The following is a 26,191-nucleotide window of genomic DNA, read 5'->3' as shown; positions in this document are numbered from 1 at the left end:
ACAAGGCAGTAAATACGTCAGCATTACTAGGCACTATACTTCTTCAGTTCCTGTTATTTTCTCTGTTTACCAAGCCCTAGCTACCTATGTTTATACTGTTCCTTCTGTTACTTTTGATTTAATGCTAAGATTTGTTTTGCTCTCTAAAATTATGAGGCAAAGTCCTCTTAGGAATGAGTCTGTGCTGCACACACTGGGATGATCTGTTTTTTTTCAGCAATCCCAAGGGGTTGAGGTGTGTTAGTCCACTGTTAGATACAGTTTTGTGTGTTCAAGTATTTCTTATTAGCATAGCAATTTTAATAGGTAATTAACTGCTATTTCATATGTCATTTGAGGCTAATATATCATGAAATGTGCCACACACATGACATGGGTTTTAAGTGTTTGGTGTTTTCCTGGTTTTTAAATATTTTTTGTGGGGGAATTGCTGTTCCAGGAATCTTAGTTTACCAGTCCAAGTATCAGTTTAGATACTGTTAGCCTAAAGACAAGAAGTGCTTTTTTGTTGACTTGTTTGCTAGTTTCATAGGTCAGTAAACCCTATTTAATAACCTCCCCACCCTTTTTTTTTTTCCAATTAGCTACTGCAAATCTAGACTTATTCTAGAAAGCTGACAGAGTCTCCTGTGACTAGTTAACACGTGTTTAGTGTTACAAGAAGCATGTGTGCCTGAGGCTGTGCCAGAAAGTGGTCAAGGGCCTCACCCACTGCAGGCAGTCAGCGGTGCTGGCTGTGCTGCCTGTTGCCCCTGGGTCAGGCGCTGCAGAAGGCCTCTTGGCAGTGTTTGATGCTGCCCAGGCACCTCTGCAGAGACCCCTCAGTCAGTCTGTGTGGAGACAAGAGGCTGCTTGCAGCTGATCACTGCAGCTTCAATGGGTGCTCTGTTAATGAGTTTTTGATTTCCCGTGTATGCTTCCCTCTGCAGTCTTGTTCTTTCCAGCTTTCATTCTTCTAATGTTTTGTGGAAGCCCTTGAAACACAGATATCCTTTCACAATATCTCCATGACGGCTGATTTTCATGGAACTTTCTTTTCTCTGCAACAATAGCCTCTATGGAATGGCATTTCAAGGTGCCAGCATAATTCAAAAGGAAATGTATTTCTTGTTATATAGTTATAATATTGTTCCAACATTATGAGTCTAATTAATCTACTTTTACCTAAATCTACCTAATCTACCTAATCTACTTTTGTTTTCAGCATAACATCCACTTACACTGGTGAATGTAGGTGTCCAGAGGTAGCAGATTAAAAAGGCAGGATGGCAGATTGCTACCTATTGGTGAGTTGCTGTTTTTAATAAAAATAATAATAATGCTCAGTGATTACCAATGTTAGAGGACACTGGCTCGATTGTTTCCTTTGAAGTTACTGTCAAAATGCTCATCATCTTCGCTGAGGGTAATCATGTATCAGAACTTCTAAGGAGAAGATTATTCTATTTTCTATTGGATAGGTGGTTATTCTTGATGAGGTATGATTTTTTTGACTAGGAAGATATGAAATTGTTTTTCCTTCCAAGTACACGGGTGTTACATCTTTGGTATGTATTATTGTGATATAAGATAGGGGGTGACTTTACAGGGCTACAGATATTTTGGAATAAATCTTTGTTTAGAAATTAATGTTCTGAAATAAGTATATCTCGATGGAAAGTTGTTCTGGAATAGTTTTTTAGAAAGTAATTTCGGAGTAAATGTAAGAAATAAGCTGGGAAAGCCACAAACGTCAGCTGATCGCTTGCATTCAATTATTTAAAAATATACTAAGGTAGAGAAATAGATTGTTGATAAGTTTAAATATTAAGTTTCCTAGAATGGCTGCAGAAATTAAGGGCTTTGAAGTTAAGAGCAGTGAATAATCTTTCATACAAAGTTTTCATGCTAGATTAATAAAAATTACACCTCTGCAGGTGACATACACAGTTAATGAAATATGAGAAAATAATTTTATATTGTTCATAAAGAATGTGCAAATATTTCAAAATGGAGGTTCCAAAATAATAATTTTATGAAGTATTACTAACCTGTTCCATTTCTTAGTGTCTGAACTTAATCTTGAGCTGGGTTCTTCCTTCTAGCCTCTGTCAATGACACACAAGCATACTGGAAGGGTTAGCCACTTAGTATTTTGGGGTGTACAAAGATCTTTGCTTATGTGGTGCTTTCTCCTGCTACTGTCGCAAGCAGTTTGTAGGTTCCCTTTGACTTTAACTATCAAACCTTAATTGCTCAACAGTTGATTATCCTCAGCTTTAGAAAATAGAAATGATATGTTTATTAGTAGAAAACATAGCTCAAGGAATTAGTTCATTACTCTCCTCATTTCTCAGTTTCTGTGCTCTACTCTCGTATTTGTTTTTTTAATACCTCTGTATTCAGTTCTTTGTACAGGGTTTGTTGATACAGTGCTTGTTTGCACTATCCATAGAACACTAAGGGAAAAAAAAGAAAGAAACAACAACAAAAAACCGTAGAGAATGCTACAGAGGTCCTGGGACTTGGGAAAGAGACTTCCACTCTGCAGGTTCAGGAACTCGTGGCTTTGGCGGGTTAGGCAGCAGGCAGGGGTATCTTGGTTTTGTCCACAAGATGTCACCAGATGGTAAAAAGTAGCTGGAACATTGTATTAAATTGGGATTCAAGATCACTGCCCTGCTAATTAAGGGACAGGAATCATGGGAAAGCCCAGCACGCTGTATGCACCAGGCTGCAGCTTTCCTTTATTTATTTATTTATTTATTTATTTATTTGGAGATGGGTTCGGAGTGGAAAACTTGTGGTTTGAGTGAGTCCGTGTAATAGGATAGCTGGGGTTTGTTCTTTTGTCTGCTTCACCTGACCCTCCCAATGGGATATTTTTCAGGACTGCTAAGCTGAAATCTATCTCAGTTTCCAAAATGCCTACCTGATACATGTTCAAATTCTCAGTTGCTTTTAAGGGTTTATTTGCAGTATTAGCTCAGTGTTTCTTTGAGGCTGCAATTAGATGAGACAGCTTGACCTGATCTAATTCATTGGTGCGGCTAAAAGGGGTGATTCTGTTTCCCTCTCATCCTTATGTGGCCTTCTACCTCTCCCTCCCTTATTGCAGTTCCAGTGCTCTTCTGACCCTTCAGTAACCAATTCAGCTCAGTAAACCAGCAGAATATATTTTGCTGGGTGAGTTCCCTGCTGACTCACAGAGTAGAATTGGCTCATCAAGGGTCATATTAGTACTAGGAACAATGAAAAGGAGGTAACGAGGAGACGATAAGCGGCAGCTTGATCTCCTTCCCTACATGCAGTGTCTCAAATTCTCCTTCTGTTCCCTTCCCTCTTCTATATGAGTTGCAAGGTGCAACTGATCCTATTAACCAGGAAAAAAAAAATAAATAAATGCAACAACCAAGCTCATAGTATATGGAGAGATAAATCAGTGAATCTATCCATGGCAAAGTTCGAGCCATTCCGTTTTTGGCCTCGCAGCCTGGCAGAAGTTCAGGAGATGAGGGTCAGTGAAATACATGCGCTGGCACCGCTTAAACTGTGCTAACATCAGCAGTTTATTGGTATTTTTCCAGATCTTTCCCCACTTCTGATGGATGATGCTTACAAATTTGTAATGCATCAGGATTTCTAGTAGATCAGCTAGGTGAGCTGAGTTGCTGGTCAGCACTGCAGCTAATTTGGTGCCTCTGTTCACTGAAATACTTTGCAATCACCAGTTTCCAAAAAGCTTTTCCAAGTGAGTGTATGTTGCAGGGTACCTTTGCTTTGTTGCACTGTCCCAAGTTTTTTTATGTTCCTTTGTGTTAACAAAATTACTATTAAAAGGTAAAGAAGGTGCAACCTGGCTGTGAATAAACATGGAATGACTCATTAGACAAAACCATATAGAGTGTCCAGATTTATGTGCCACACATAGATTTCTAACAGTATAAGCACAGCAGCTCTTGTTGGAGATGATCCTGCAGCAAAGCCAGAAGGCTTGTAGCACACATGTAGCACTCATGGCAGGCTATGAGTATCTGTCTTCCCAGAGGCCTGCATGGAAAACTGGAGCAGGAAGTGGAAGAAGAGAAAGGAACCTTTCATATGTTTTACCTAGGTATATTGGATCTAAAAACTCTTAATGAAACTTTATCATTTCAAGAAATAGTCATTTCGCAACTAAGAACTTGTTTTGGTAAGAATCTTTCCACCAAATCTTCTTACAGTGCCATGTTTACTTCTAAGCTATGAACTATTTACTGAACAGAGAACTATTTTCTGTTGAGATACCAGCTCACACGCAGCTCTCTGCTCAGTTACAGCTGGCTGAAGGTGAAGCTCTCTGATTCATAGTGCAACTCATCTTTCTGTTGTAGATGTGTTAAAAGCAACTGGTATGAAATTCTAGGAATCAAATTGTAATGTTCTACGATGACATGTGAGAGATTCCTGGCACTGGATGGTAGCTGAATTCTTGGTACTGAGCCCATCCTTATCCTCCCTGGACAGAGATGGTTAGAATTCAGCAGAGCAGATGTGCTCTTTAAGATCAGGGAAGGGAGCTGTCAAAGCTCAGGAATTATCTTGTCTCCTAATACAGAAACCCCAAAGGGAGTCTTGCTCAATGTTCTTTTGTGGAGTTGAGGAAACGTTTCCATCCCATAAATAGATTTAGGATTCTCTTAGTTCATTACAGATGCAAAGCCAAGCTCCTTCGAGAGCTCAGTCAGCAGAAATTGGTTCAGAGTTCAGATAGTGATGTTAGTAGGGGTATACGAGTGATGGTGTGCACGCTACCTGCTCCCTCCTCTTTGCTGCTGAGAGCTTATCAGCTGTCAAAAACTGAAGTGGGCAAGAGGAGATGAAAGGGTAAGGATTAAGCAGATAACTTAGCTGAGCCTTGTCCTCAGAAGAATTTAAAATTACCCCTTTTCAACAAATTTTGCCTTTACTTTTTTTTTTTTTTTTCTTTTATGATAGAAGGGTAGATAGCAGCCATGTGTCCAAATCCAGTGTTGTTTTTGAACCACAAAATTTAGGCTTGAATCAGATTCAGTGCATAAATCACAATGAATTTATGAAATCACTATTCAAGATTATACTTGACAGACTTTTAAGGGGCATTACAGTTTGAGCATTAGTCACGGCTGCTGCCAAAAAAGAGCATTGAGTGATGGAATATACTTATCAAAGAAATGTGTTTTCTTTGAAAAGGGATGGGGTGAAAAGAAGCTTTATTCTCACAGCCTTAGTTACTGAGCTATGGCAAACTGAACAGATGAGATCCATGGTCTTGTTTAGTCCGGGGATTCTTCAGCCTCTTTCACAGGAATAAACTGCATGCATACACTATAACATAATGCTTGAGTCAGTACACATCTGTCAAAGAGAATATTTAAAGCTCAAAAAAATGCTGAGGTTCTGTGGCTTAATAAACCACTCTCTTTTGTCAGAGAGTCTCTTCAAGGCATTCTCTGTTTCAGTGTGGAAAGGTGAAGAGGAGGAAAGATGTTTTTTGTAGCAGTCTTCCTAAAATAAATAGAAGTCTAACAGCTTTGATGCATGAAGCTGTTCTCTCCTTGAAGCTTCAGATGGATGAGGTTGCTGGAGGGCTGATGCTTTCTCACTGATCCAAGAAATAAAACAGGTGAAGCAAACGCTAGGTATTGACACAAAAACCATGCAAACCTTCTTTGCATTAAGAGGCCAAGTAGTTTACTTGCAGTTGCCACTCACACAGTGGTTGAAGGAACCAGAATTTTTGAAATTGTTATTCAGAGGTACAATGTGACATGGCTACAATTTTAACTCCACGGGGAGGGAAAAGAAAACTGGCTGCAGTTGTTATTTTAGGGGCATTGCAAAGTTCTACTAGTAATTTCTATAAATATTCTTCAAGACAAAATGTAAAGCAGTCTTGAAACTTTACATGCTAATGCAACACAGGGGATGTCAAAGACCATATGACTGAGATTAATGAGATTTCAAATGTTGTAGAGCCATGTGGTTCAATTGGCAGCCTGGACAGAAAGTATTGTCACAGTACTGATCCTAGAACATGTTGGCAGATCGTGTTACTGTATTCATGGCAATAGTGGTCTGAACGAAATCTATCTGACCAAGCGATGTGCCTTTTGCTGCATGAACCTTCTGCATTTTTCAGTAGTCAGCACTGCAATATCTCTGGAAATGACAGAGAGTAAAATGTCATGGATTATGATCGCTAAATCCCTTGCCTTCATAGAACTTTCTTTAGCACTGTCACCTTCCTATAATAGAAACGTGACCTCTAAAATTAAAACAGATATTTACATATGTATATTTGTACTCATGTTTACGTGCACATACAGTGTAGTTAGTCAGAATGTGCATTTCTGTAGGCTCTACTAGGAAACTAATCGAACTAGTAAGGCAATCATTTCTGTGATGTATCACGACTTGTGAGTAGCTGGTAGGACAGTAGAAAGTCCTATCTTGAACTCGGCTGGATTCAGTGAACAAGGACTATTTTATTTGCTCAAATTTCAAAACTTCTTTTGGACTAGCTCTAAGCCAAAAATTTGTCTAATGATTATCTCACCCGAACTCTGTCATTGTTTGCTATTTAATTGCAACTTCTATCTCCTTGTTGGCTGGTGTCCTGCCCTTCACATATATGTGCCTCTATTACCTCTGCTGTTTCCTTTGTGAAGTTGCTGGGCTTTGTTCTGGGTGTTTCTTCACAGCCCTCCAGTATTACAGTACTATCTTGTTTCCCCTAAAAAAGAGTTAAATGATTTCCTAAAGTATCAGACATGATTGAGATTTAGTGCAATATGTATTTATATTGATATGTTCTTCTGATGCACATATGTTGATATGCATTTTGATTGTATATGTGATTTAATAGTATTTTGGAATGCAACTTGAGGCATTTTAACACAAAGAAATACAAGGAGCAATGTTTGCATAAATAGAAAAATACACTAAGAACTGAATCATGCCAGTGTGCTAGGAATCTTAGAAAAGCGTGATTTATTACTACCTAAATTTCTAACATGAAACATCTACATAGTGCACTCATTTTCAAGCAAGAGATTTTTTCCCCCTTTTGATATCTTAAAGATAATGAAATTTTCAGTCTTGCTGCCTAAGAACTTAAGGTTATATGATTATTTGAGTGTGTGCATAGGGTTTGGGTGTACACATAGAATTATTTCAGTTGGAAGGAACCATTAAAAACTAAATACTCAACCCCCTGCTATTGGCAGGGACAATTTTCACTAGATCAGGTTGCTCAAAACCCTATCCAATCTGGCCTTGAACACTTCCAGGGGATGAAGTACCAAAGCTTCTCTGGACATACTGTTACAGTGTCTCACCATCCTCTGAGTGAAGAATTTCTTCCTTATATCTAATCTGATTTAGACTCTTTTGGTTTAAAACCATTACTCCTTGTCTTATTGCCCTAGTAAAAAGTCGTCTCCATCCTTCTTATAAGCTCCCTTTGAGTATTGAAAGGCTGCAATAAGGTGTCCCTGGAGCCTTCTCTTCCCCAGGCTAAACCACCCCAGCTCTCAGCATTTCTTTGTAGACCAGGTGCTCCTCTGATAATTTTTGTGACCCTCTTCTGGACCCACTCTAACAGGTCCCTGTCTTTCTTGTGCTGGGTGCCTCAGAGCTGAAGGCAGTGCTCCAGGTGGGGGTCTCACCAGGGCAGAGTAGAAGGGGAAAAATCACCTCCCTTGACCTGCTGGTCATGCTGCTTTTTATGCAGCCCAGGATTTGATTGGTTTTCTGGTCTGCAAGCATGTACTGCTGGCTCATGTCCAGCTTCTCATCCACCAGTGCCCTCAAGTCCTTCTCTACATGGCTGCTCTCAATCTGTTCATCCCCGAGTCTGTGCTGCTATTTGGGATTGCCCCAGCACAGGTGCAGGACCTTGTACTTGGCCTCGCTGAACTTGAGGAGGTTCACGTGGGCCCACTTCTCAAGCCTGAGCAGGTGCCTCTGGATGGCCTCCCTTCCTCCTCTTGTATCCAACACACCATTCAGTTTGGTGTCTCTCGCAAACTTGCTGAGGGTGCACTCAATTCCAACACCTGTTTCACTAAAAAAAAAAAAAAAACAAACAAAAAAAAACCACCACAAAACTAGAGGATTTGCCCTTTAGTAACTATAAGCAATAAAATAGGCAGAAGTCATGTGAAGTTTCTCATCAAGTTTAAAGATTAAATTGGTGTGGGTAAAGCTGGGAGAAAGAATTTCCTACCATTTTACATATGACAAACGTAGCTTGTTTGGTCAGGTAAGAGATTAAATCTTATTATATCTTTCTATCGCATGTGAAGAATGATAGAACAAGATTTTATGTTATTTAATTACACACAATGAGATTTCCTTCAAAGGATTTTTAATGTAGTACATTGATTTTCATCTTTTATTACAGGTCACAAGTTAAAGTGAAATATATTAAGTTGTTTTAATAATGTCTAACAATATTTCAACTGTTTTTAGACTTCTTTCTTAGAATTGACAACTATATTATGAGCTTAAAAGGGAAAAAATAATATGTAGTTTAAATATTTTCAGATGCAACTGTTCTTCCTAATTCTAGCAATCCAGATTTCTGAACTTCTGGAATTTTGAAACTTGCTTTCTAAGAAGCATGTTGGATTCTTCTGTGTTGTTCCTGTTAGCTAACAGATAAGATTTGCAGTGCCAAATTCTCTTCTTGTGGTCATATTCTGCTGGAATTTAGTAAGCAGTATCCTTGACAAGGCACAAGGAACTGAAATCTCTCACAATTTTATTGTTGAATAGAGATATCATAAGTTACAACTATTGAATATATGCAAATGTGGAGACCAGCTCAGACCAGACTTCCTCTACAAAAACATTGTAATCAGTTATAGAGCAGAAATACTGGTAAGACAGGATAAGCTGTTTTTTAACCTTAAGAATCATGTCCCTCAAGTGCTTCAGGCACGTTGCTATACCACTTTACAACTCCAGACAACAACAGATGCTCTGAAAGGTGGGATGTCAATTCCTGACCAGATGGAAATTCACATTTAAACAGTTGTAGTACCTCTTGATACTTTTGTTTTTCTAATAGATATATATTAGGGGGGGGGGGGGAAAAAAAGATACATGAGTCTGAGACCAGATACTATACTAAAAGGTAGCTAAGCTTACATTGATCTTTGTTAACACTAGTGTTTGGGACAGAATATTGCTGCTAATTGGAACCACATTGCTTTAAACGGATTGCATAGTTGTCAGAATGATATGGTTGTATATAAGCTTGCAAGGCACTTTGTCATTCAAAACTGATGGATAGAATATTACCCCAAAAAATCATACAGCCCTATAATGAACTTTTTGATCCAAAGAGCTCAGCACTTGCTTAGTAAACCATATGTCCAATTAAACCCTGAAAGAACGCAAAAATAAATGCAGATAAACCCAGACTCATGCAATATTGAGAGATTCTAGAATTTCATTTGGGTAACAAATGACTTGCCCAAATTTAAGTAACTTTCTGGTATTTGAATGAATGAAATCAGCTTTATTTACATTTGAATAATTGTTACTGTCGTTCTCCGTGACTTATGTCACTGTTAAAACTTACATTGTTGAATAAAGCCCTTCTTGTGGAGGAGGAGCAGGAAGATAAAAAGAGCTACCTAGCGTAGAAAAATAAGAGGACTCTCATGTTGATGCAAAAGAGTGACACTTCTCAAACACCACGAATGTGAACCATATGAAGCCTATATTGGGTAGTCCTTACCCATAAGAGGAGGTGTGCAGAGAAATGTGAGGGGCTACTTTAAGGAGACATCTTGGACTTTTTTTGAGTGACACAGTAGGTGGTCAAGTGATGAAAGAAGCATAAGGATACCACTAGGTTGCATTTTAGATGAGTGGTGCATTGCAATTGTTACAAATATCAAGGCCCAAGCGAGGGCAACCTGGGGGTCAAATGACCGTCCCTCAGCGAAGGCTGGAAGGAAAATGCTAATGAAGCATGAATAAAGGTTTCAACGTCAGACAAAATATATGCCAGTTAGGAGAAGGAAAGGTTACCTGCTTTGACTGTACTCCAGTGAAGATTGGCTTATGGCCAGAAGGAAATATACCTAAGACAGGAAGAAACATCCTTTTGAGATATGGGAAAGAATGTTTTCACTGAAAACATGTGAGCAGAAAAAATGCAGTCCAGCAGGAAAATAAATGACAAGGCACTCAGCGCAAAGCCCATGGTAATGATGGTGGCAACAATTTTAGGGACCCTATATAGTATCAAATATATGTAGTAAGTAGGAAAAGAAGTATTGTGCAGAGTCAGAAAAACTATGTAAACTGAGTTGAGAAAGAATGATCCAAAGGTCCAAAACTAGCTGATAAGTTGAGAAGGACAGGAAAAGAAGCAAGACCTTTGGATTTAGACTCAAGCCAATGATTAATTCTTTTAGAAGGTCAATGTGAGTAGAGTGACCTTAGAAAAATCAACTGAATCAAACAAAAAGCATATGAGTAGAACTAAAATAAATTTTTAAATATATTATTATTAAATACGTGGCAAAAAAAGGTAACTAGAAAGTAAGTAGCATCAAGAAAAATCCCTTTTGAAACTAAGAAGAATAAGCTTTTTGATACAAGGAAACATTCAATACAAAGAGATATAGTTTTAAGGCAACTGTATTACACCTGAGTCTTAACAAACAAAGATGTGAAAAAGTTCTGCTGTCATTTGAAACAGGACAAAACATGTCTGATATTGTAACAGCTAAAATAATTAACTTTTCTCCCAAAAGTATGTAAATTCATGATGAGAGAAACTGTACTGTCCTATTTCTCCTGGGAAGCTGCAGTGTTTATCTGTGCCAGAAAGGCAAACTGTTGATTTATTAATTACCCAGTAGAGTAAAACTTGCTTACTCTTGTATCTAAGGCGTGTTAACACTGTAGTTGTTTTGCTCTGTGCTACGACTGTATTTTTAATATACATTAGTAGTACTGATGTTTACCTTCTCCCTGCTATAGATATGTCTGCTGAGTTCATTAGCACTGCTTGTGGTCTCACGTATATATAGAAGTGATGCTAAATATCATGTCTATTCATGGTCATGCCCTGAAGCACTAGCACTGAAAAACAAAGTATTAACTGAAAGAGGATTGAGTAAAGTTGAATGAATGGCACAGCATTGGTGATAAAGGCAGAAGCAAAAACAATAGGGTTAAAAGAAAGATCTAGACCTCTACTATTTTAAACAAAAATATCTCAGGTAGAACTATTTTTTCCTATGTTGTCTTTTACTTTTGTAAGGCAAAATTAAAAGTGAACTTATGTGCAAAGTTGAGAAAATGCAGAACTACGTGTATTAGGTAATTATTACCAATGTTTCTATTACTAGGTAAGAGTAGAGCTGGTAGCAAGCACGTTTCTTATTGCAGAAGTATTTTAGAAGATATGTCTCTTTCTGGTAATACTATCACTGAGTGATTTTGCTTGGGAAAAAGAAGGCTACCAGGAGCTAAGCATTTTAGGCTTTCATTTCAAGATGAATTTTGTATCACAATATGCACTTGAAGAAGCCAGAATTAGAAATTGGTTGGGATTTTATTGAAACACCCCTTCAAATTATTATTTTTTGGAGAATCACAAAATCTTTAGATTGTTGTTTAAAACTTTGATTTGTTAAGCAATGAATTACTGGTTTGTTTTGTAAAATTGAATCCCTGTTGTCTGCAGCAGGTTTAATGAAGAACACATCTGATGACTAGAAGCAGCTATGATGGACCTCAGCGCGCTTCTTAGAGAAGAGCTTTAAATCTCGCTGCTGGAGAGTCACTCGCAGAGGTGGGACCGAGGTATGTCGAAAGCAGCTGTCAGCCGGCTTTGAGGATTGCCTCATCTGGGCAGACCACGTCCACGTCTCCCTGGGCCGGCTTTCGGGCCCGAGGGCTCCTGCAGCTCCCTGTTCCCTGTTCCCCCCCTGCACCCCCTGCTCCTGATCTCCCCGCTCCCGGGCAGCGCGGGCTCGGCCCTAAGGGCGCGCCCTCGGGGCAGGCCATATATGGCAGGGGGCGTGTCCGGGGGCGTGTCCCGGCGCAGTAAAAGCGCGGGCAGGGCGGTGCGGCACGGCGCGGAGCTGGGCAGCCCCCGGAGAGATGCTGCGAGTGCGGTGCTTGCGCGGGGGGAGCCGCGGAGCCGAAGCGGCGCATTTCATCGGCTCGCGGGTTGGTGCCGTGCTGATCCGCCGCCACGCTCGGCGGGGCCGGGGTCGCTCCGACGGGGTTGGGGTGGCCGCGGGCACGCAGGGATGAGCCCCGAGTGTGGGCACGGTACTGGTTTCCGTGGCAGGGGCTCACATGGGCATCCTCCCCGTTCAGCAACGCTGAGTTCAGTGACATCAGTCATCGCTGTCAGTTTTGTTCTCCCATGCCGTTATTCCTCCAGACAGAATGTATTTTAGAAGGCAAATTGTCTTTTAAGCATATACTATGCCACGAATAAATTAGAATGCCTCTAATAAACAGTGTGTTACTGTTAATGTTCCACATAATGCTTGTTTTAGGGTTACGGGGTAAGGCACTTGTGGGCTTCTGAACTGTTACTTTTTGCCTTCTGTAAGGGAAACGTTATTTTTATTTCTATTTTAAGCTTGGAAGAGTCTTTACAGGATGGGTGCAGCGAACTTTCCAGAGCACCCAGGCAGCTACGGCCTCCCAGAACACCTGTGCTGCTGATGACAATAAGGCTACAAACTCTGTGCCTAAGGACTGTCCTGTTTGTTCATACAATGAATGGGACCCACTGGAAGAAGTCATTGTGGGAAGAGCTGAAAATGCTTGTGTTCCTCCTTTTTCTGTGGAGGTTAAGGTAAACAAGAAAAACAACAACTTTAAATGGAAAGTAGTGCAGTTTCTATATATGCAACTTAAGCTTTGCAGTGCACAAGGTATAGTATTTACCCATGAAAGTTCTTCTTTAATGTTAGTTGTTTACATCTCTGGAATTTTACAGCTCAGCTGTATTGGTGGGGGTTATGCTTTTGGTTCCCGCCTTCAACTGATTTAATTTTTAACTGAAGTCACTACGTAGTAGAGACAGTCTTTAATATGTACAGCATTATCTAGTAATATAGTCCAGACACTATCAGGCTACATGCATTGTAGCATTTGAGATAGGTGGCAGGATTGATATAATTGGTGAGCTGGGGCTTGAAACCAAGTAGGGTTACAACTTGAAGGAAAAGGAAGTATAGCTGTCTACTTAATGGTCTGAGAGAGATTAGTGTCTGTAGCTGTAGGACTGAGGTTTTAAATAGCTCGTTGGAAATCCCATGTGCTATAGTAAGTATTGTAGGTACTCACCTGTTTTTTTTTTTTTGTTTTTTTTTTTTTTTTGTATGTGTGCATAAAACTATAACAGTAACTTAAATCTATGTTTCTTTGCTCTTTAAAATCTTGTATTTCAGCCTTGCTTTTTTTCTTATGTGTCTTTAAGAAAAGCTTTACACAGAAAAATTAGACTCTTGAATGGTTTTAAACTAAGCAGAAGCTTTCATTCTCTAGTTCAAGAGAAATGCTCAAATGCTGGGCTTGCTCTGAACTCTTTTTGTGAACTTTAGCTGGACTTTAAAGTGCTGAACATGTGTTGTTACCTGCATTCCTGGGGATAAGCCTGAGTTTTTCTCTTCCAGTGTCACATTATAGATACAGCATGATGTCACATTGCTGCCTTAGAGGAGGGACATGCAATGCATGGCTATCCCAGCAAAATGAGCTGGCATAACACAGCTGCTGGAGAGACCTTAGTAAAATTTTACAGGCTATCTTGACAAAATTGACTGAAGACCTCAGTGTTAAAAGGGGGAGGAGATATGACACAGATGCACGCACACAGACAGAGAAATTCTTCTCTTATTGCTTAGGACAGATGATACTGAAAAGATGTTTAAAGTGCTGGAAATGGTAGTTTAAAGGAAGCTTTGGATGTACTTGTGGAAATAAATTCTTTGTCCTCCAGCCCATTTTACCTTTGTATATTTTTCTTTAAAACTCGGGCTATGATTCTGGCCAAAAGTGTTTGAAGGAGTTTGAATGAATTACTGCAGCCTGGTGGTTCTAATCTCCAGACAGAAGAGTAATCCTTTGACATACACTGGGATATTTGAGATGATACCTTGGCCCCAGTAGCTCAATGAAAATTTGCCACTGACTTCATTATGACTTGTAAAAGACTCCTTGAAAGCTTCAACTCACTTACCAACCTCTGGAATCCCGTTCCAGACACTCCAGAGAAATTCTGGCAGCTTCAGAAAAACAAGCTAATGAGGACTGGGATTTCTACTCTAAAATATGTGTGTGTGCGTTTATGTACTTAAAACTGGCACAAGGAATGGACAGAAAGAGAATGGAGAAAACCCAACTGCTATCTTTGTTACATTCTAACATCACATTGGAGCAAAATTATGTTCTCAAGTAATGACCAAGGGCTTTAATATCAGAAAAAAAATATTCTTTCAAATGTCTAACTTGCTGAAATATCACATACTTTACTCTTAGCCTTGTTCTAGTGTCTATTAAACCCTAACTAATCAAATGGGCTCAAGTCACTCAGGGCTATTGTTCTATGCGATATTAAAAGCTTAATGAGGAGTGTCAAAGTATAGAATTAACTCTGAAATTTGAAGACCTGCTATCTGGGGGTTAAAGCAAGCTTTACTTTTAGCTTTTCTTTATGTAAACTGCCTATGTAAACTGTCTGATGAATACATTGGCCAAAATAGGTAACAGGAATAGAGTGTGCTCGTTGAGATGTTATTTATTTTTTCTAGTTTTCTCTGCTTTTGCCTTAATTGTACTGTAAAAATTGTTATGGTAATTCTACCTTGTGGACATTGTTGAAAAATCCAAGCAATGTTCTAAATCCTACCTTGCCTATAGCAAAAGATCTTAATAGATCTGGATGTTATTCAGACCTCTGCCATGTGTCTGAAAGGTAGGGGTGGTAAAAAAGAATCTATTTCCCTATTATGTTCCTGTAAATGGCAATATTAGGGCTGCTGTATATCACACGGCTTCTGCCAAGTCTGAATGAGGGTTATCAGTTACAAAACTTGCAGTTTGAATTTATCAACTTTGAATTGTATAGAGGAAAAACTAAACTGTTTTACCTGAAAAACGTCTCAAATCATAATGCTGTTTTTGTAAATACTGGCTTTTGAGGTACTTCTAAGTTGTGTTTTAAAACTGTAAGCATGTTTATGTATGAAATACTTAAGTGCAGGAAGTATGGATGCGTTCAGGTCTTGTGTATACCAAAAGCACATCTCAAAGTACAACAAAAGCCTTTTTCCTGTGATGTAGAAATGATGCGCTTGGCATGAGGAGGAGGTATCAATGAATTGAATAGGAAACTCTAAATATCTGAGGAATTTTAATAAGCTGACATGTTTGACAGCTTTTTTTATTGCTTATCCTTTTGGGAGCTTGAAATGGCATGTGTAGGTTACGTAAAGGGAAATGCACTATTTGGAAAAAACATAGGAAATTTTATCTAGCATTCCATCAGTTAGGAAGATGCCCTCTTTTGAATTAGCACATTGATCAAGTCTCACTATTCGGCTGTATTCTTCTGAAACAGCTGACATTTAGTCAAAGAGTTGAGCTTTATGGCTTTGTACTTCACAACAATTTTTCAGTATATTTTTTAAATAATGCGTTTTTGATGAAGAGATATTACAATAGATCATTATATCTTCAGTGAGAAGCTAACTTTAAGGTACAGCTAGAGAGCATTAATATTGATAACGTTAGTTATTTCCTCACTATAAATGTTTTAAATATATATCAACTGTAGGGAGTGATTATCCTTTTTCTTAAAGATAATCTTTTTCTTACAGCACATTCTTGACTTTCTTTTGGAAAGATAATGTTGCTTCTCCCCCATCCTCCCAAATACCACTACAGTTTTTCATGTACTTTCAGATTATAGCTCATAAAGTGCATTGAGAATATTATTTAAAGCTCATTTCTATTTCCTGGCCATGGCAGTTTTTGAGAAGTCTGAAATAAGTTGCAGGTATGTAAGTATGTGGTCAAAGGGGCCTGAAATCTCAACCCTGAATTAGTACAAAATAGATGTCCCAGTCACAGAGTTTCTTGCCCTTCTATTCAGAATATGAGTGTTGTTATAGTATAGAATAGGAGTGGTGTTATGGTGTTTCACTTTGTCATAATTTTAAGATTGCGCTATCAGATCAGGGCACCACAAGTGTCATTTTTCACATTTGAGAAATAGGAGCAGTAGTAGAGGAGAGCTATACCTCTTAGGAATTAATGAGATTCAAATATAACATGGGTGACTCTGAAAATAACTAGCTTTACTCCTTAGGACAAATTTGTCTCATTAGCAGAACAGGAGTCCATGGGAATGCTAGGCAGTTCATATGATCTGCATGTGACTTCTGAACAGCTGGCAAATCTGAGGTGATCAAATCACCCAAGACCTTGGGGGGAGAAGAGGGGTAGCAGTTGGGCATGGGGCAGGGAAGGAATAAATTCCCCCAGGAAGGATGGGAACATGTTTCAGTAGTGGAGGAGCATGGCCATACTGAGACCTTTGCTTGGGCTCTCTATATAAATGTTAAGAATGTCTAAAAGGTTGATTTTTTTTTTCCCCCTTTCTATCTTACCTCTATAGTTTGAGGGCAAATAACCAGAAATAGTAGAGAGTGCAGTGGATAGCCTAGATTGCTGAAGGCATCATCCCTGATCTCTGTTCACAGAATTGCCTTGCCTGCTTGGGACTCACACACCATACTGGCAACATTCGTTGTTGGGGGTTCATCACTGCATTGTTTCTGTCCAGAGCAATGCTCTCAGGGAGACAGTAAGGACTGCAGTTGCATGAGTCTTCCTCATCTTCAGGAGGGCAAGGTTTTCCTGTGTACAGTTGCTGTCAGTCATGCTGTCTGAATGAGCAGAATTGGGAGAGGGAGGTCCTGACCTCTTTCTTCGCTGTTTCTGATGCTTTCTGCTGTCATTCCAGAAGGGCTATGTTTGCACGTGTTCATCTGTCATGCTAGTGTTACCAGAGACCCATCAAAGCTTGCTGGTTCCAACAGCTTATAAATCTGAATGAAGTGCTTCCAAAGACACGCTGCTGAAGCAGCCTAATCTGTTTTGAAAATCTGTTTTTTCTTTTCAACCATGAATGCAAGAACATAATTCCGAATTATTATTATTATTTTTTAATTTGAGAAGACTGTCAGAGGATTTCAGGAGCAGAGGATTTTGGCCTGTAAGTGTTATACTTGTTTTAATCCAACCCTGAAAGATGAATTTATCACTTGCATTTTCTAGACTTCTGCATTATCTGAAATATGGCCGCTTCTAGCAAACAGGGCGTATCATCTGTAGCTGCTTTACAATTCCCGATGCCACTACTGTGACAGTACCAAAGTGAGGTTTTAACAAGGTGATTACAGACAGGTGAATTTTTGCTAGCCTTATTAAATAATACGTGTCTATAGGGTTTCCTTTATGACTGGTGTGTTTGTACAAGTTTAGCATAACAAGGACCAAATTTTTCACGGCCACTTGGCAACACTAGCTAGTAAATACTCACTGAAGTGTGAATAGGAGGTGTTTATATAGACTGTCTTGGGTTTTGTCTGTGATTCGATAATAATGAGACTTTCTATAGGGCTATGACTAGAGAGGGGAAAAGACTTCTAAAGAAATAATTTATTACATTATTTGTAGCAGTATTTCCATCTGTAGGAACAAGGAATTTAAAGCTACTGATCCATCCATATCCAAAAATACGAGGAAAGAAAATGCCCTGAATATCCCATCTAAAAGTCAAAACACTAGATTTGCAAATGGGAATGAAATGTGTACTTCTCCCCTTTCCAGAATTGATTTCTCCTTTCTTTTTCTGCTGCTCATCAAAGGACTTTTTCCCAGGCATCATGCTATGTGTACAGTCTGTCAGCAGTACTGGAGCTGCGTGCTAGTTGAGTGAGTCTTCTCAGCATGTACAGCTGAAACTTAATTCTGTTGCTGTGTGTATTTGGTGAAGACACTATCAGCTATTCACAACTGGTCTAACACCTGCACTTAAACATATTTAATAACTGGACACATGCACATCATAAAACATCTGAGCAAAACCTTGCCAGTGATAAATATTAATAGCTAGAGTAAATAAATATTAATAGCCATTAATAACCACAAAAAGACAGCAGAGTGCTTCTAGGATAGGGGTCCTTGACAGTGAATAAGTGGCAGCATTTATCTGAAGTCTTGAATCTCCTGCCTTCCTTCCACTGCCTCACTCCAGTCCTTCATTTTAGAAGGATCAGCAGGCCATTAACAGTTTTTAACAACTCCTCAAATTAGAGCAGGAATCAAATGTAAGGTGTGCTATGTTATAACTTATACAATGCAATGTTGAGATGGTGAAAGAACAAGAAACTGAACATGAATTGTATGTTATACATCTATTTCACTTTGCCAAAAAAAATGATGCTTATTTGTCGCTTGTCCTTTTGTCCTAGGCCAACACATATGAAAAGTATTGGGGATTTTATCAGAAATTTGGAGGCCAGAATTTCCCCGAAGGCCATGTAAAAAAAGCTATTGCTGAAATTGAGGAAATGTGCAATATTTTGAAACAAGAAGGTGTAATTGTCAAGAGGCCTGATCCAATTGACTGGTCTGTGAAGTATAAAACACCTGATTTTGAATCTACAGGTAAATACTATTCTGTTGTTGAAGGGTGTATAGTCTGTTTAGCTCTCTTGTCTGAGACACTTTGGCTGACATCTAGTCTAACTTCCTGCTTGGAGGGGGGCTGTCTGGAGACAGTGTATCCTACTCAACTTTGTACCAATTGTGGTCTCCATGTTCCCTTCATGGCAAGTGTGTTCTTAAGTTAGTTTTTACTAGTAGAAGTTCAGTGGGAACCAGGTAATAATTATGAAAATTCTTAGCAATATAATAACAAAGCTGGTTTTGGTTGTTCATTTTAGGTTTTTGTCCTTGTTTCTTATTTATGTACCCTACTGGGACTAGTTCTGCATTGTGTCAAATTCCTGTTCCGTGCTATTACTATTTAAAAGGATTACATACAAAAAATGAGGTCCACTTGGAAAACCTACTACCTCTTATAGAAGTCTTCTGCATAGTTCATAAACATAGTTAGTTTCCATTAATCAGATCGTGGAAACTTGTAGATTGTGGATTGCTTCCTTCTAGCTGTAAACTTGTTATGAATGAGGCTTTGTAGTAAACTGTTGCAAGTATTTTGAATGGAAAATGTCACCTTGAAAAATTGAAGACTGTCAATAAGAGCCTCATTATGGGCTATTTTCCTGACTTTTGTGAAGATGCTCTTTGCAAGTCTTTCAGATAGAAAACTAATGTTAAAAATGTTGGTAAAAAGTGAAGAACCTGAACAATCTGAGAAAAGCCTATTTGTTTCATAGATTCATGTACTTTTTCCTTTAAGGTATGTATGCTGCCATGCCAAGAGACATCCTACTGGTGGTGGGAAATGAAATTATTGAAGCGCCTATGGCTTGGCGTGCTCGTTTCTTTGAGTACAGAGCATATAGACGAATAATTAAAGAGTACTTCAACTGTGGTGCTAAATGGACAACTGCTCCCAAACCCACAATGGCAGATGAGCTCTACGATAAGGTATTATTCTCATTTTGCTTCAGAACTTTTGATAATTTCAACCAGAAATTTGTTTCACAAAATTGGAAGGGACAGAGGAAAATAAGTGAATTTGTGTTTTCTTTAGTGTTGGAAAACTTTCTACAGTCTATCCAGGTGAAACTGAGTGTGCACCTGTGTAATAAGAAACAGGAAGTTGTGCCTATTGGAATCACGTCTGCTCTGAATTGTTTTGATTACTGACTATAACTTAACATTGCTAAAGAGGAAAGAATGCTTGAAGGTCATCACAAAGAGTACTTCAAAGAATTAGTATTTCCTGAATATATCAGGAAGGTGGGAAAGAGTTATGTATATTTCTTTTCACCAAAAAGACATCACAATTATTGTTTTGCATGAAGGACTTGTATTTTGGAAGCTACTTGAAGAAACAGTGAAAGATCTAAACTGTGACTGGTAATGAACACTTTCAGTGCACAAGTCAGTATACTATTGAGACAGTAGCTCTGACAAACAACTTTGTGATACAACTCGTCTCTTATACCATTATCTGTTCTTAAGTGTAATTGAAAATCTATTTATTTAAAATTCCGTAATAACACTTTTTTTTTTTTTTTTTCTACTCATTTAGAAGTAAGAAAACCAAACCAACTCCAAGGGAACATACAGAACATACTAGCTATCAATGTAAACATATTTTCTTCATTTCAAAATGCTCGTCAGTAGCAAATGGTTTGAAAACTTTTGCCTACCAGCTCCAACCTAAAGTTATTTCCTTTCTGAATTAGGATTATCCCATCCGCTCTGTTGAAGACAGGCACAAACTGGCTGCTCAGGGAAAATTTGTAACTACTGAATTTGAGCCATGCTTTGATGCTGCTGACTTCATTAGAGCTGGAAGAGATATCTTTGTACAAAGGAGTCAGGTAAACAAAGATTTCTTCCAACAGTGTTGTTATCTATCTTTGATGATTGATATTTTTATATTTACATTTCCAAACACCATAAAAATGCTAGTATTGACAAAAGTTGGTATTTATAGACTATCTGTTAAATATTAACTAGAGGCATAGACTTCTAGTATCTTGCTGTTAAATATTTATTTAAATAAAACCTTATACAAACAAAATTTGGATGTCATTTATACTCTAGTGAAAGTTTCTGTTTTTAGGTTACTAATTACATGGGCATTGAATGGATGAGACGACATCTTGCACCAGACTATAGAGTGCATGTGATATCCTTTAAGGATCCAAACCCTATGCACATTGATGCCACGTTCAATATCATTGGACCTGGCCTTGTGCTGTCTAACCCAGACCGTCCCTGCTACCAGGTAAGATTGCATCAAAGCAGAAAGTATCAAGTGTTTGATATTTAAAATGATTCAGATATCCTTGCTGATCATTTAAATCATTTGAAGTGAGGGTGAAGAGGGGCTTTTCTTAAAAATAATGGCAGGCTGGGTTGCTTACTGAGTTTTTAGAACTAGATCTCCCTCTGGTGGTTACACATGAATAAAGAACCCCTCCAAGTATTCAGGCAATGAGGTTGAAAAGTCAATTCTCTTTAACTAAATTATCCTCCTCTTATTTTTAACTTAATTGTGTTATTATGAGAGAAACAAATTCAACAGAATGCCTACATTTTTCTTTCCTTTGTTAAATAGACTGCATATTAAGCTTCTCAGGAAGCACAATGCAGAAATAACTTTGTGGTATTTTTGCTGGTTTTGTCTCTATAAACGGCACTAATTCATATCAGTGATTCCTATAGACAAATTAATAATACTAAAATATAATACTTATTTAACATTCTTACAAATATCATTTTCACTTGACGGGCTCTAAACTGTATATATCGTCTTTATCTTTAATGTATCTTTGTATACTTAGCTTATACTAAGAAAAACAGTAGAACTATGCTAGTGGTATGCTAAGTTGGAAAAGGTCTCCAAAATGTGCTTGTACAAAAATTGGTTTTGTGGATGGAACACAAGGGAAGGGGGTGTTGTATATACTGAACTACCCTGAGAAAATGTGGCATAGGTTGGATGACGTAATGTGATACTTAAAGAAGCCTGTTTAGAATCTAACTAAATTTATTTTTCAGATTGATCTCTTCAAGAAAGCAGGCTGGACAGTGATTCACCCCCCTGTGCCACTCATCCCAGACGGTATATTCATACTTTCTTTTCTAATAATTCCATAATATTCTTAAGTATGTTCTCATGGGACAACATTGCTACCAAGTCTACATTTACTGTAGCAGGTTCATTCTTGTGTGTTTAGATCACCCACTGTGGATGTCTTCTAAATGGCTCTCCATGAATGTCCTAATGCTGGATGAGAAACGTGTGATGGTCGATGCCAATGAGACTTCAATTCAGAAGATGTTTGAAAAACTGGGTATGTCCTAATTTATTTTAACATATACTTAAAGTGAAATGATCTTGAGATCAACTGCGTGCATCAGGATGAGTGGAGACTTCACTCATAGTAGTCAAAGGAACCAACACTGGAGAAATGTATTCAAACAATCAAATTAATAACTAACAATCATTCAGTGATTTCTCTCCTGAATGCTTAAGACATACCTACAGCTTGAAACAAAAGAAGGTATGAGTAGTAATTGTGAAACTATCTGTTTGGTGTCAAAGTCTGTGTTAGAGGGATTGTATACATATTGCTGAGTGATACTGCCAAAATGCTTCAGATTTTCCTTCTCTTTATACTTCAAACTGTCTAAGACTACTTAACCGAGGTATTTCTGCTCACTTATGGAGAATCTTTCTCCTGCAAGATGTAACCTTAGATAGGGCAGAACTCCTTTAGACATGCAGTGGCAGGATAGCTATTGTTGAATATAAAAGTCCAAGTCTTATGCACTGCTCCCTGGACAAATAAAAGACAAATAAAATAGACTTAATTTGTAGAACTCATGCAGTTAATCCAACTGTTCCCATCATGCCGGGAGAGAAGGATTTGAGTAGATCTACTTACAGGCATAGCTGGTCAGTAGGAGGGTAGTCTACTTTTGCTTCGTGCTGTAGCCAGCTGACTCTTGCTGCAGGATAAGCACATGGTGATGCAAATGTTAACAGGTTAGAAGGACTGATCGGTAAATAAGGAAAAATCAAGCAAAGTGAGGGATCGTTGTATTGGAGAATAAGAAAGAATACTCCCTGAAGCAGAAGACTAATGAGAGAGAATGAACTGAAGGTGAAAGATAACAGTGAACCTAGAAGAAAGGCTGCTTTGTTCATGGAAGAGAGCACTTGATTGAAGCTTCCCTCAAATCTGAGGCAGTTCACAGATGAGAACCATGCAATCTAATATTTTATTCTACTCTTAAAAGACTCGGTGTACAGCTGTTAGTGAACAACTCTAGCTTTCTAGTGTTAGGTTGTTTAATTCTCCACATGATCAAGGAGCAGAGTATTTATAAATACTTTAAAATACTTAGAAAATGCAGCTGTTAATGCCAGTCATGACACATCTTTCACACTTGAACTTTATTCTGTACAAGTTCTACATAAAATTCTGTAGTCACTAAGTTCATAGGACTGAGATGGGTCTGCTGGGAATGAAAGTATTTCTGACCTAGATGGTGGATTCTACTGAAATGCTCTTGATCTCCCAAAAGTACGAAGAAAGGAAAAAGTTAAACTTCGTAACAGAAAAGTCTTCTGATCCTAATCCATCTGTCAGGACTTTGCATAAGCTGAGCCACAGCTGAAAAATCAGAGCTGAAAAGAAGTGGGAGGAAGCTTAACTTAACCTAGGTTATAAGTATAACAGCTTTTTCTTCCCCCTCTCAGAGAGAGTCTTGGAGATCTGTACTTTCAATTCTGCTTTTCTTGAAAGGCACTTGAAAGAGTGTATTCAGCGACTGAACTGTAAATGCTTATACAGATTTATGTAAATGTGCCTTGGTCACATATCATAGTGGCATTTCAACTAATTTTTCACATGCTGAAGAAAATGATTTTCTTTTTAACTGACATGTCATAACACATCAAACACCAGCTGTGTACCAGGTACTGTATATTCCTGAGGGTATGGCTGGAATAAACAAATCAGCTATGTTCCTAGCTTGTTCTTTGCCTAGAATTTGGGGGAAAGAAATTCTTAACAAATGAGTAGGAAATACTTTATATGATCTGATAAAAGATTATCTAATGTTCTGATCAAAGCTTACCACATGAATCTGAGATTTTCATTTAAAAGTATGCAATGTATGTTTCTTGCAGGCATTTCTACAATTAAAGTGAGTATTCGCCATGCCAATTCATTGGGAGGTGGTTTCCATTGCTGGACATGTGATATCCGCCGCCGTGGTACCCTGCAATCTTATTTTGACTAGTCATGAGCCAACTAGGCAGCTATAGTTCAGCTTTTAAAATAAGCATAGGAAATAAGCTCATGCAGTCATTTTAACAAAAGTGAAATTAGTTAGTGCTTGATCAGTGGTGTCCTTACAGTGGTCTAGAGAATGATTTATTCTTAGGTACTCTTCACTTCAAGCAATATAATTGAAACTACTTCCATCAGCAATACAGGTTTTCTGGCTGGCTTTTTGAAAGACATCCTTCATTTATGAAGCCCTTTCACATTGGCTTTGAATGTAAAAACTTGACAAGATAGCTAAAGGCTTTTGCTAGATGAGTATGGTCACTAACATTGGACATCTACCTCTGTCTGATACTCTATCAAATAGGCAGCTTGAAATGTTAAACTTGAATTAACATTTCTTATTCCTTTTAATTGGTTTATTGTTCTAATATATTAGTGTTTAATGCAGTTAAAACAGATGCAACTGTACAGATCTCTTATGGAACCAAGTAATTTTATAATGCTTTTCATGTTGGGCCATACAGATATTCAGAGAATTTCCAGTATGATCTAACTTTAAAACATTATTTTCATTTACTTGTGATGTCCGTCTACATTTTCTTCGAATGCATTTGTCATGCATCTGAACACATTTTTATATTACTTTTTGTATTGCTGAAATTGGTTCTTTTATTTAACTTTTTAAAGTGTACAAATGGTAGCTAATAGTCTGCATCTACAGGTTTTACTGTGAATTGTTTACGTAACTAAAAAAAAAGAGGAAAGGAAAAATAAAGAGCTGACACCTTTACCGCTCACACAACCTCCTTCAACTGTAGCAGATACAGCGATTTGAGTATTGATTACTGAATATGTACTTTTTATGCTAATAAACTTTTTTGCTTTCTCTGTTTGTGTTGCCTTTCTTCTGAAAAGGAGTAATCATGACATGTCTGGATGGCTAGGTGCTTGTAATATCCAGCATACAGCTGGAAATAGAAAATACACGTGGCTTTTTCTGTAAAACATGGAACATCATAATGCAGGATATCCTTGTCCTATATTGTTCACGTAACATGTTGTTGCTTGTGTTTTGCCCAGAAATGGGACTGGTGGGGGAGAGTACCCTCAATAGATGTATGGAATAGTAGCTTCCTCCCTACTGTGATAATAAACAATACAGTGCAACTACACAGAAAAGATCTTGCAAAATCAGCTGTCAGGCATAACATGCTCACATCTAAGTTATCAACAAAATATAAAGCCCTATTATTGTATTTTGCCAGTACCTGCAAGGGACCAAGCAGGTTTTCTTCATATGTTGATGATCACAGAATCACAGAATCACAGAATTTTCTAGGTTGGAAGAGACCTCAAGGTCATCGAGTCCAACCTAACGCTAACAGCCCTCCACTAAACCATATCCCTAAGCTCTACATCTAAACGTCTTTTGAAGACTTCCAAGGATGGTGACTCCACCACTTCCCTGGGCAGCCTGTTCCAGTGCCTCACAACCCTTTCAGTGAAGAAGTTCTTCCTAACATCTAGCCTAAAACTCCCCTGGCTCAACTTAAACCCATTCCCCCTCGTCCTGTCACCAGGCACGTGGGAGAACAGGCCAACCCCCACCTCGCTACAGCCTCCCTTGAGGTACCTAAAAAGAGCGATAAGGTCGCCCCTGAGCCTCCTCTTCTCCAGGCTGAACAAGCCCAGCTCCCTCAGCCGCTCCTCGTAGGACTTGTTCTCCAGGCCCCTCACCAGCTTCGTCGCCCTTCTCTGCACCCGCTCAAGCACCTCGATGTCCTTCTTGTAGCGAGGGGCCCAAAACTGAACACAGTACTCGAGGTGCGGCCTCACCAGAGCTGAGTACAGGGGGACGATCACCTCCCTAGCCCTGCTGGTCACGCTGTTCCTAATACAAGCCAGGATGCCGTTGGCCTTCTTGGCCACCTGAGCACACTGCTGGCTCATATTCAGCCGACTGTCCACCATCACTCCGTAAGACATGCCACACTTGAAGAGCTAATAACATGGCTACTATCACTTCACTGAGTAAAGATGGCTTCTGTCTTTTAAAATCAAAGCTCTTTAGGCAGTTGAAATTCAGCAGAGTCTACAAGTATAAATGAGTTTTGCTTTCAATTAATGACAAGTAATGACAAGGGAGCTGGATGTTTAACTTGAAACAGCTGGGTAGAGGA

The 26,191-nt window shown here is 38.7% G+C and overlaps 1 protein-coding gene across 3 annotated transcripts; it reads left to right on the top strand.

Annotated features, from left to right (window-relative positions):
• The first annotated feature begins 744 nt into the window (after positions 1-744).
• GATM (glycine amidinotransferase) lies at positions 745-24,899 on the top strand. Of its 3 annotated transcripts, none has more exons than XM_084532036.1 (11): positions 745-1,075; positions 1,205-1,286; positions 11,717-11,832; positions 12,626-12,844; positions 18,534-18,729; positions 19,487-19,677; positions 20,445-20,582; positions 20,828-20,992; positions 21,769-21,832; positions 21,948-22,064; positions 23,909-24,899. In XM_084532036.1, the coding sequence occupies exons 5-11, from the start codon at positions 18,633-18,635 to the stop codon at positions 24,019-24,021; spliced, it is 885 nt and encodes a 294-aa protein (XP_084388162.1). In that variant the 5' UTR covers positions 745-1,075; positions 1,205-1,286; positions 11,717-11,832; positions 12,626-12,844; positions 18,534-18,632; the 3' UTR covers positions 24,022-24,899. The 3 variants fall into 3 exon arrangements, with proteins under 3 accessions (XP_084388162.1, XP_084388161.1, XP_084388160.1); XM_084532035.1 differs by having other exon boundaries at positions 11,714-11,832; XM_084532034.1 differs by lacking the exons at positions 745-1,075; positions 1,205-1,286; positions 11,717-11,832 and adding an exon at positions 12,098-12,201.
• The last annotated feature ends 1,292 nt before the right edge of the window (positions 24,900-26,191 follow it).

Source organism: Aythya ferina (assembly GCF_964211825.1).
Source record: "Aythya ferina genome assembly, chromosome: 11".
NCBI lineage: Eukaryota > Metazoa > Chordata > Aves > Anseriformes > Anatidae > Aythya > Aythya ferina.
Note: the sequence above shows the minus strand (reverse complement) of the source record. Positions and strands in the feature narration are given on the sequence as shown.